Here is a 12,125-nt window from a genome sequence, read left to right as displayed (position 1 = left end):
AGGCTGACATCCCAGGAAAGGAGGGTAACCATGAACATTGCATTTCATCCAGAAATGTTTCACATCCATGGGAAGGTCCCAAGAGGAACAGATGAAAGGACTGAATATTATTATATTATTTATACAACAATGACTTATAATTTACACATATTCAAGAATCATAACTTGTGTGTTAGTGTAAGATTTATGACTGTATTCCAGAATCATCAATGTTATCAATGATCAAATTGACAATCTGATAGGTCATAGAATCTACATTATGCTTTGAATTCTACTGTAAAGGACTTAAAAAACAAACATATACAGATCATGAATCATGAATTTGTTGAAAGCCAAAAAGTCACATATCACATGCCATAAAAAATTGTTAATTTAAACTGAAAATAACCGAGTCAAGATTCAAGAGTTTGAGTCTCAAGAAGCAAGTTCAACTAAAATATCACCAATTACACATCAAAACGAACGAGTAGTCCAAACTTAAAAAACAAACATATACAGATCATGAATCATGAATTTGTTGAAAGCCAAAAAGTCACATATCACATGCCATAAAAAATTGTTAATTTAAACTGAAAATAACCGAGTCAAGATTCAAGAGTTTGAGTCTCAAGAAGCAAGTTCAACTAAAATATCACCAATTACACATCAAAACGAACGAGTAGTCCAAAGTCCTAAAGCCATTCCATCATCCCTCCTGGTGTATTCACCCAAGTGTTGAGAGTTGTTGGGGAGCATCTTGCAAGTCACTGTATTCTGCAGACCTCTTACAAGGTTAATGCTTGGGGTTTGATGTTGTGAGATGGGAAGTGCAGTTGACACAACAAACAGGTGGCTCTGCATACCCTGATAGCCACTCTAGTTTTTGAGAGCTGGTTTGTGACACCTTAGAAAGTATTTGGGTTCTGCATACCACTTGCCTTGGTAAAAGACTTTCACATGTTTGATAGATCAGCATCTTGTTTGCAGTTTGTGTTCCATTTTTTATAATAGAATTTGACTTGGTTAATTAAAACCTACTTTTAACATGTTATAGCTCATTGGATCTCTTGATAACAGCAAATTCCACCAGCATTTGTGACAGAAAGGAATTTGAAGCTGCTTTTGGAATCTGGCACATCCTCCAATTTTGAGTGCCACCTTGAAGGCCCCAGTGGGCAAATATGGCCAGTTACTGTTGAAGGATGGACTGGCCTGTGTTTTACAAAAGGGTGGAAAGCATTTGCACTTGATCATTCTTTGTCTGTGGGGGACTTCCTAACTTTTAAGCTCATATCGAAAGGACTTTTCACTGTTCAAATATATGGTGCAAATGGCTGTGAGAAAGTAAATTCGTTAATGATGCAGAATAGTGGGCTGTCATTTGTGCCAAACACACCAGACACAAGAAAGAGAAAGCTAGGAGGAGAATCTGACTTGTTTGTAGGAGCCGAGAGTGAATGTAAAAGGAGCAAGGCCATGGAAGTTGATCCTGGCTTGAAGACCCCACAAAAGATGCCTGTTATTATTAATCTTGATGATGACGATGACGATGACGACGATGAAGTCAGTATTCTAAATGACAGCCGGTGCAGTTCAGTGCAGCAGGTGTCTATTCTTGAGTGCACAGCAGTTGCATCAGATTGCACTGTTCAAGAGTATGTTACTGAGTCTGAAGAAGTGTTAAAGAGTTCCACTGAGGAGGTTGTTACTGATTGTAAGGATCTATTGGGCACTGAGAAAACTGAAAACTTACAGCTTCCAGAAAGTGGTATAAACAGTTCTTCTGAGCAGGAGATAAACACAGAGCTGAAGAACCAAGTAGTTCCTGAGAATATTGAAAACTTACCATTACCGCAGAGTGATGGAGATAACGGCACTGAAGTAAACCAGAGTCATTCACTTGGACCAAAAGGCGCATTAACAAACAGTACAGAAACACTTTCTCAGGTCTGCCTTGAAAGGATCCAGAATTGTTCAGCATCTCAAATTAGTGGCAGTCCTAAAAGTGCGATTGCTGTGATCTCTGGAAAGCTATCAGATGTCATGCATGAAACATTGCAAAACTATGCAAGGGACTACCTGACAGAAGTTTTTGTTTCTCAAAGACGTGCAGTTTCAGGTGCTGAAAGGGAACAGGCTCTTTTAGCAGCTAGGCGCTTCAGATCGACTAGGCCATATCTTAGAAAGATAATGAAAGAGTCACATGTTTACAGAGGTTTTTGGCTGGTAATTTTCTATTGATCTTCCCTGCCTCGATTATAAAGTATGAACAAGTTGTAAATCTTCACTATCAATATTGAGAATCCCCTTTGGTTGGTGGGTGGGTGTGCATGATTGTGTGAGGTTTTCTTCGTCTCTTACATTGTTTTAATTTCTCTCTGGTTAGGATAATGAAATCCATGATGAACAGTGATTTTACAAGAAAAGGAAAAAAGAAATGTCAGTGTGTTAGAGTGCATGGATGTATATGTTGAAGGAGAGGGTGCTGCACCGGTGGCTGCTGCTGTTTCTGGGAGAATTGTGCTTCACACGAAAATTATATTTTGCTGTACAGGCTTGTCCATGTGATCTTTGGACACTGTGCACCGGCGTTTCATTGCAATAACTAGAAGATTGCGGAGCCTTGATAGGAGGACTCGATCCTTCTGTTCTCTATCTTGCCAAGGGCTGATCTTGCACAAAGCGCTTGGGTTTGAGGGGTGTGGTCCCTTAGAGAGTGTTGTACTAGCAAGCCAGAAATTTCATGTAACTGATTGCATATCATCTCATCGTCATAGATCAAATTGGAGATCTGAACACAGAGAGGTCCCAAGGCAGTTGCATGTAGGATGGGTATTGTTAGCTTGCTTATGTTAGTTATGCCAATCTGTCATCTCTTGGTTGTGAGCTCCTGTCAGAGTCTGACAGAGACATAGGAGCTTTGGCAGTTTAGGTGCATTTTCTTTATTTGTCGGCTTCTTGTGTGCCTTCCTAGGCTAGTTACTGCTTTCCACAGTTTGCCTACACCTTCCAAACATTGTCATTGTCATCTAGGATTTTTCCAGGGCCACCCCTATTTTTCTGGCATTTTTTTTCAGTGACCAAATGCCGGTTGGCCAGCATTTGTGACCCCTATAGGAGTAGGGCGGCCAGTTTTTTGGTGATTTGGCTATTTATAGCCAGCCCCCCTACTTGGCAGACAACACACTCTTCAGTCTTCAGTCTTCCCTTTGCAGGTGCACACTCCGACACTCCAACTCTTCGTGTTTGGTGCTGCCATTGTCATCAGCCTGATCTAGTGCCCTCATTGACACTTTGGGTTGTGTGCAAGGACTGATCAGTCGATCGTCATTGTATCACCATTTCTTCTTTAGTTAGCTCTCATTGACGCTTTGGGTTGCGTGCAAGGACTGATCAATCAATCATCATTGTATCAGCATTTCTTCTTTAGTTAGTGCAGTATTCTTCCTTCATCTTCTGCTTCCTCTCTTTCTCTCTTTTTACTTCTCTTTGTGTTTATGTTTCTCTTCCATTGCACACTCTCACATGGCATCATTGCCTAAGCGAGGACACAGTTTTGAGATTTCTAGCAGAAGAGCAGGTTTTCATCTTGGAGAAGCAGCCCAAATCTTCAAAATGCAAATTTTCAGCTTACGTTTACAGGCCGTACATGTTATCCAGAGCTGACTTGACCCGACCCTTCCCACGATTAGGCTACATCATTCAAGATCAGGCAACCTTGTCCAGTCATCAAGCAACCCCAACTTTCTGGATTTTGCAAAATATGGAAATTTGCGTTTTGTAGGTGACCACATCGTGGTACATGAGGCGACAACATCCTGGTGCAGGCGCGATAGCTTCTTGGTTGCAGGTGATAGCTTTTCCTTTACAGACGATATATCTACAATCTCTGTAGCTAATTGCCTTCTGTTTTTCTCGTTGTCTCCATTAAAACATAGATTTTTGGGTAATTGCAGGATCAAAGATGTCTTACCAGTTCATGAGCTTTGACGACTCAGAGGAGAAGCTTCTCTCTAGACACTCTTCTGAGCAAAGACGCGATTATCGCGATTATAGTTGGCGAGAGGAGCCCCCCATTCGCACCTGTCTCCCATCTATTTTCATATTTCACAGAAGGCTTCGTTCTCAGTGAAGACATCGTCCTTGATACCCTCGATAAACGTGCATGTTCAACCTTCATTAGCCAAAGAAGACAAGCTCAATGGTTCGAACTATTCATTGTGGCTGTGTAAGGTGGAGTGCATACTCGAAACCTTGGATCTTTGGTTTCTTGTTTTGGATTCCATCCCCCGTTCTATGGAGGATCTAGCAGATGGGACTTCTATGGACCGTGCAACCTTGTGGGATCGCTCAACTCTCAAGTTCGATCCTTTCTCTTTATGAGTTTGCAGGATTCTATCCTTGTGCATGTTCGCAGGTTGAAGACCACAACAGAAGTGTGGAAGAAGCTTGCGTCTTTGTATCAACACAGGACGTTTGTCCACAAGAGTTAGCACATCACGAAGATGGAGGACATGAGGGGTGAGATTGCCTCTCTTGGTCGGATGATATCCTTTGAAGACATGGCTACGATCCTTGTGACTTACTTGCCATCTCCTCGGTTCGATGTTTTCTACACTAGCCTTATCACATCGAGGACCTGCGCGACACTCTTATGGGAGAAGCTTTCACCACTTGTCTTGGAGCATGATGAGCGAATCAAAGAGTATTGGGTTTGACTCACACCTACACTCACAAAGGAGTATTAGTGATCCGCAATAGGACACTGGGACACTTTTTACTCTTCTTATAAGAGGTTTTTTTCCCCAGTTACATTATTTTCTATTTTGTGTGTTTATGTTACACAGTTCGGTCACTTACCATACTTTACACCTTTTGGGTGTGAATGTACCTTAACAACCCTAAGGTCTGAGGGTTGTACTTTGTACTTTCACTTACATACTTTGGAATTGCATTGAAAATTGTATATTGTCTTCACTCTCACTCTCTCTACTATTTACTGTGTACTCTCAGCTGAGAGCTACCATATATGCTCTCATATTTGGTATCAGAGCTTAGGCTTGGTATGGTCGAGCTCTCCAGGCTTGTCAGCCTCGGTCCTCAACAGTCCGCCGGCCTCCCACCCTACAAGCTTGCTTGCTTGCAACTCTTGGTCTAGCTTCAGCCCCACCACCAGCTAACGTCATCAGCACTCCACGCTTGGTCTCGTCATAGTGCCCGTAGGTCCACCTATTGCACCAGTAGCTTGCTACGCCAGTAGTGCCAGCAGTCCCACCACCAGCTAACGTCATCAGCACTCCACGCTTGGTCTCGTCATAGTGCCCGCAGGTCCACCTACTGCACCAGTAGCTTGCTACGCCAGTAGTGCCAGCAGTGCTAGTAGCTCCTACCGAGGGCCTAGCGCTTAGCAACACTGGCGTCTCCTATCCTGCGCCTGAGCGTCACCTGGCCCAGCTCTTGCAGTCTACAGCTCCCTCGCCACCTGTCTCCAGCGCCGTTGCCACCTGCTTGCAGAGCCACCTATTTTAGGCAGTGCCGCCTGCATCCTATGGCACCGTCTGCCTTTTACTCCGCTACATGAAGGCTGCTCCGCCAGGCTATTCGTGTTCCACTAGGTGTGTTAGCTCTTGTCAGCACTAGGCAGCCAACATTAAAGGTAAAAGAGACATTTATTCACTTTTTATTGAGAAATTTGAATCATAGAGTTGGCTTTTTGCATGATGAGTGTATCTCTGCTCTTGTACGTGCTTTCAGGCATACACATTGCAAAATTTCCTTGGGAAGCGGGTTAGAAAATTTGGGGTTTTGGATGTACTGAAGGTTCAGTTTGAAATACATTTTCGACAGAAAAATTTTGGGGCTTCTGGATTGGTTGTGCTGTTGAGCATTGTTTGTGCACTGGACAGTGTGTACATTCGATAGTAGTGATTAAGTGTGACACAATTTTGCTAATTACAGCTTGGTATATGCTGTAATTTTTGGAAATTTGCAGATTTCCAAGTTGTTCTAGCTTGGGTTTTTACTTTTGTGTTCTTTGAAACAGTGACATTTCCCATGGCCAATCAAGGACAGAATGATGTATTCACATATGTATCCAAAGAGGATAGATTGGATGGCAATAACTATTCTCTATGGTCCTTCATGATGAAGAATATGTTGATTGCAAAAAATCTTTGGGATTACGTTAGTGGTGAAGAAGTCCGTCACATGGAGTTGTGGACACACGGGATGCTCAACTTAAGCATTGTCATTGATTGCATTGGTAGTTCAAAGGTCTATAATCTCGCATATACGGTCAGCTGCTTCTTCACAAGAAGCATGGTTGACACTTGACCAGATGTTTGTTGAAAAAAATGAGACATCATCCCTTTCTTGAAAAAGGAGCTAGAGAATGTGAAGATGGATGAAGGTGATGCCATGTAGGATCATCTTAACAAAATTTAGGACTTGCATTGTCATTGATTGCATTGGTAGTTCAACGGTCCATAATCCCGCATATACGGTTTACTGCATGGTTCACACTTGACCAGATGTTTGTTGAAAAAAATGAGACACTCATCTCTTTCTTGAAAAAGGGGCTAGAGAATGTGAAGATGGATGAAGGTGATGCCATATAGGATCATCTTAACAAAATTTAGGGCTTGCGTGAGTAGTTATCGCCAAGGAGAAAAAGGAGCAGTCAAGGATGTGTGTTTTCGATGTACCTTCTATTGCTACAGAGTCTAGTGTCTTTTGTTGTAGATGGTGACTATTGTTTTTACACTTGCAGTTATGATTCTTCTTGGGTTGATAGAGCATTTAGCTCTACTGAGGATGCTGGTAGCACTTGGTTCTTTGACAGTGGTGCTTCGAAGCACATTACATCCCACAGGGATTTGTTTTTCTTTGTTGTTACAGCTCCTATTGGCAAATCTGTGCAATGTGCCAATAATGCATCTTACCTTGTTAGTGGTATTGGGGAGATTGTTTTAAAATCCATTGATGACTCTACTTTCCATTTACAGGATGCATTATATGTGCCAGGGATAAAGAAGAATTTATTGTCCATTTCTTCTTTAGCCAAGTGTGGTATGTAGGTCACATTTGATGATGACAAATGTATGGTCAGGAATAAGAAATTCTTGACTATGGTATTGACTAGCACATTATGTCATGGACTCTATGAGATAGATGCTTATTCAATTGATCAATCACTCTATTTAGTATCTACTCTTACTTTTGCTATGTCACAAGCAAAGGATGGTTTCTCTCTCTTGGAGAGACCTCCTGAGCATATTTATGAGGGATGAATTTTCGGAAAAATGCATCGATTTTCTTTTCCTCATGATATTGCTTTTAAGGCAATAGTCAGATTACAGATTGTGCATTCGGATGTATGTGGACCTATGCAGACAAAGTCATTGGGTGGATATTATTATTTCGTCACCTTCATTGATGACTTTACTCATTTTTGTTGGGTCTACTCATTGGTGAAAAAGTCAAACGCATATGACACATTTTTGACTTTGGTTGTACTTGCTGAAAATCAATCTGGCTGTAGGATTAGGACTCTCTGTTTGGACCGAGGGGGGGAATGTCTTCTTTGATGAATAATGTTTTGAAGCAGAAAGGCATTGATCATCAGTATACTTTTGCATATACTCCACAGCAGAATGGGTTTGCAGAAAGAAAGAATCGGTCACTCATGGAGATGGTTAGATGTATGCTGAAAGCTAAGAATTTGCCAAATGGCTTTTGGATGGAAACAGTTATGTGTGCTTGTCAAGTTTTAAATAGGTGCCCTACCAAGGCATTGAAAAATGTCACACCTTTTGACCAAGGCATTGAAAAATGTCATGCCTTTTGAGTCTTGGAACAGTCGGAAACCTTTAGTTGGCCACTTTCGTATTTTTGGGTGTCTAGCATATGCTCATATTCCCAAAGTATTAAGAAAGAAGTTGGACAACAAGGTTGTCAAATGCATTTTTGTAGGGTATAGCAGTTAGAGCAAAGGATACAGACTGTATGACCTTGTTTCCAAGAAAAGTCTTTGTTAGTAGGGATGCGATTTTCGATGAAAAATCAAAATTATCCCTTACTGGTTTTGACACATATCAGGCTGCAAATGATGTGTTTGAAGGGCTATTGCCCATTTCTTTTGGTGATACAACTGGAGTTCCAGTAAATGAACAAAATGTTCAGCCAGTTGCTCCATTAAGCAATGCAGAAATTCAGCCTATGGCTGATTTGAATATTCAGCATGATGCTGAATTTGAGGTTCAGTAGGAGCTTGTACATAATCAAGAAGCTAGGCAAATGCCTACATGGTACTTGCAGACTATGAAAGACAGTCATTTAGATGCTCCTATTGTTGATTGAACTAGAAGACAAGCACGTCTGCATGATCATGCTAATACAATGGAGTTTGTTATGGCAGCACACACACTTGATGATGAGGAGCTTGATTGTTATGTACATAATCAAGAAGCTAGGCAAATGCCTGGATGGTACTTGCAGACTATGAAAGACAATCATTTAGATGCTCCTATTGCTGGTTGAACTAGAAGACAAGTGCGTTTGCATGATCATGCTAATACAATAAAGTTTGCTATGGTAGCACACACACTTGATGATGAGGAGACTAATTGTTTTGAGGATGCCCAACAGAGTGTACATTGGATGGCAACAATGCGAGGTGGATTTGATTCTATCATAAAGAATAAAACATCGGATTTAGTGGCATTGCTTGTTGGAAAGACAGCCATTGGCACAAAATGGGTTTATAAGCTGAAAAGAAAAGCGGATGGATCTATTGATAAGTATAAAGCTAGGCCTGTGGAAAAAGGCTACGTGCAAAAGCAGGGCATTGATTATGAGGAGACATTTGCTCCTACATCCCGTATGACTACCATTTGGTGTATGGTTTCTTTGGCTGTCCATTATGGTTGGATTGTGCACTAGCTTGATAATAAAACCACATTTTTACATGGGGAACTTTAGGAATAAGTGTATGTACAACAGCCCATTGGTTTTGTAGTTGAGAGATTCGAACACTTGGTATGCAAGCTGAAAAAGGCTTTGTATGGTTTGAAGCAAGCTTCTCGAGCTTGGTGTGCAAAACTTCAGGAATAAGTGTATGCACAACAGCCCATTGGTTTTGCAATTGAGAGATTCGAACACTTAGTCAGATTTGGGGCCTTTGCATTACTATTTGGGCATTTAGTTCATTCATGATGCTAGAGGCATTGGATTGTCACAGTCAGATATATTGGTAGACTCCTTGAGAGGTTTGGCTTCAAGATTGCAAGCTAGTTAGCACACCGATGGAGATTGGACTCAAGTTGTCTTTGCATAATGACAATGATTTGTTTAATATTCATATATATGCTCTAGTAGTTGGATGTCTCATTTATTTGTGCAACACAAGGCCAGATATTGAGTTTGAAGTTTTAGCCTTGAGCAGATATATGCACAGCCCATGCATGTCACATTGACAAGTTGTGAAGCGTGTTTTTCGTTACTTGCAAGGTACTAGGACTCTTGGATTGCTTTATACTATGGGGGAACCGCTGCAATTATATGCTTATAGTGATTCAGATTGGGCTGATGATTTTGATTCACGTTATTTTACAAGTGGAAGCGTTTCTTTCTTGGCTCATCTTGCATTTCTTGGCTTAGCAAGAAACAATCCATTGTTCCCACATTGTCTTGTGAAGTTGAATACAAGGCAACTTTTACTACTATAGTGGAATTGTATGGTTGAGACGTTTGCTTGCTGATCTTGATGTATCTATCACGGAGCCTACTCCTTTGTTTACTGACAGTCAACCCTAAATGGCATACACAGATTTACACATGAGCTGACTAGACTGCTACTGAGGATTCTCCCCCTCTTGAATTTTGCAATTTTGAGCTAGCCAAGACTACTTTTACTATTACGACTCATTACAGTTTGATTTCAAACAAGTCCTTGCTTCTCAAGGTCTATGGATACTGTTATCCACCCGTGGGAAGCTTACAATGCTACCATGATTGCCACTGTTTGTGGACATTGCTATCCACCCATGGGAAGCTTACAGTGCTATTGCACCTAGGGGTCATCCCCCTCTTGAATTTTGCAATTTTGAGCTAGCCAAGACAACTTCTACTATTATGACTCATTACAACTGGATTTTGTCACTTAATGCAACAAGTCCTTGCTTTTCAAGGTCTATGGATACTGTTATCCACCCATGGGAAGCTTACAATGCTACCATGATTGCCACAATTTGACTCTTGATTACATTACTTTCCCCTTGCATCTTTTGACCACTATGTGTTCAGAGATCTTAGAAAACGTATCTATCTCAATCATGGGCTCCAAGAGGGCTGAATATTGGCACTTATTGTTGAGTTGATCACCATTGGCCCCCCTAAATAGAGGAGAATCAAGCTACGTTACTTCTCAATAAGCTACCCTATGCAGCAAGCCGTTTCTTTGCCCGCCTTGCTAACCTTTTACAAGCTTAAATGCCAACTCATGTGTTATGCATGGTTGCATGATCAAGTCACAAGAAGAGTTGTATTCCAATTTCTACTCAAGAGGTTGCATTGGTTTGAACTTCTAACATCAAACAATAGCAAGAATTCCAAGAAGACTCTAATGACTGTTGCCACCCTATCCAAATTGGGATGGCTGAATATTGGCACTTACCGTTGAGTTGATCACCATTGGCCCCAAAATAGAGGAGAATCAAGCTACATTACTTCTCAACAAGCTACCCTATGCAGCAAGATGTTTCTTTGCCCACCTTGCCAACCTTTTACAAGCTCAAATGTCAACTCATGTGTTATGCATGGTTGCAGGATCAAGTCACAAGAAGAGTGGTATTCCAATTTCTACTCAAGAGGGTGCATTGGTTTGAACTTCTAACATGAAACAATAGCAAGAATTCCAAGAAAGACTCTTTCAGCAATTTGTCTCAGATTTTGGGGCTTTCATTGAGATTTGCTACTTTTGCAGCAGATTGTGGGGCTTTTTCACATTTTCCCGCTTTCTAGTATTCAAATTTGGGGCTCTTGCCAAATCAGATATTGATTTTGAAATTTATGGATTCCATTGATGTCAGATAACATTTGCTGCACATTGGGCCTCAATTTCAGTAAATTCTGGAACTTCCCTATCTAAAAATCGCGGCTTTTGCCAATTTTGTCTTCCTTGGCTCCCATGCTACCCAATTTGACATTGTCCTCTCAATTTCTCACCTTCAGCTTGCAAGAATTCGGGGCTTTTGCTCCCATCAACTTACATCAGTCAACTTACATCAGCTTTCAAGCTTGGGAACACATTTTTGGGTCCATTGGAGCACATTTGGGCATACTTTGGGGCAGATTCATGCTATCGGGGCTCTTATTTGCTGTTTTTTTCTCATTGAGAAGTTTTTCAGCATTGGACCACTATGTCTTTGACTTATTCCTATGCCACAATCTTAATTGCTGGGTAAGGTACATTAAATTGTATCTCTTCAATTTCTACGCATGTACACACACACACACTCTCCCGCCCGCCCACCCCACCCCCCCCAAAAAAAAAAAAACAAACAAAACAAAAGGAGAGGCATTGTGTGCCTTTAAACCTAGCATTCTTAGGAGACAACAAGTTATTATGTTCATAGTCGGCCACCCCTAGAATCTAGAGTGATTATATTCTCTCTTTATATATTGGTATCATTATTTGTTGACTTCAATGACCAACGATAATAATGATCACTTATTATTATTATATTCACTCTCTCCATTTATTAGCACCATTATGTGGGCTTATCTGATGATTCGTGAAGCATGTTTGTATCACAAGGAACTTGTGGATTGTGTTTGGCATTGAGGTTAGGCCCATATTTCTAGCTCCATGTCGAGAGGTGGTGGTCAAGATGCTGAATCATCATCTTCTAATACAACCCCTCCGACTCAAGATTAGGTTCATTGGGATGGCTGTGGCGCCCAAGCTCATGCCTTAATTGCTTTATCAATGAAGAGAAGAGTCATTTCTCGCACCAGGTGAAGCTTGCCAACTAAGCAAGCTTGGGGTTGGGTTTTCATTGTTATGTGTCATCCATTCATTCCAACCAGCTATCATTCAGCTCTCGCATTGCCCATTGTTGTCCAGAACTCTCGGCAGATATCTCAGT

At 41.2% G+C, this 12,125-nt stretch overlaps 1 protein-coding gene across 6 annotated transcripts in view; it reads left to right on the top strand.

Moving 5' to 3' along the window:
- LOC148026685 (B3 domain-containing protein LOC_Os12g40080-like) overlaps positions 1-12,125 on the top strand; it is a 94,144-nt gene that overhangs the window by 33,686 nt on the left and 48,333 nt on the right. For all 6 annotated transcript variants that reach the window (XR_015692868.1, XR_015692869.1, XR_015692871.1 and 3 more), the window contains exon 2: positions 1,057-2,205. Coding sequence is in view for 1 of the 6 variants with exons in the window: in XM_087691154.1 (XP_087547280.1) it covers positions 1,057-2,205 (1,149 nt within the window). In the remaining 5 variants the exon portion in view is untranslated. The remainder of the gene's footprint in view (positions 1-1,056; positions 2,206-12,125) is intronic.

Source organism: Lygodium microphyllum, chromosome 13 (assembly GCF_053477565.2).
Source record: "Lygodium microphyllum isolate KBCC chromosome 13, Lygodium_microphyllum_v1.1.10, whole genome shotgun sequence".
NCBI lineage: Eukaryota > Viridiplantae > Streptophyta > Polypodiopsida > Schizaeales > Lygodiaceae > Lygodium > Lygodium microphyllum.
This window is presented reverse-complemented; position numbering and strand designations above follow the sequence as displayed.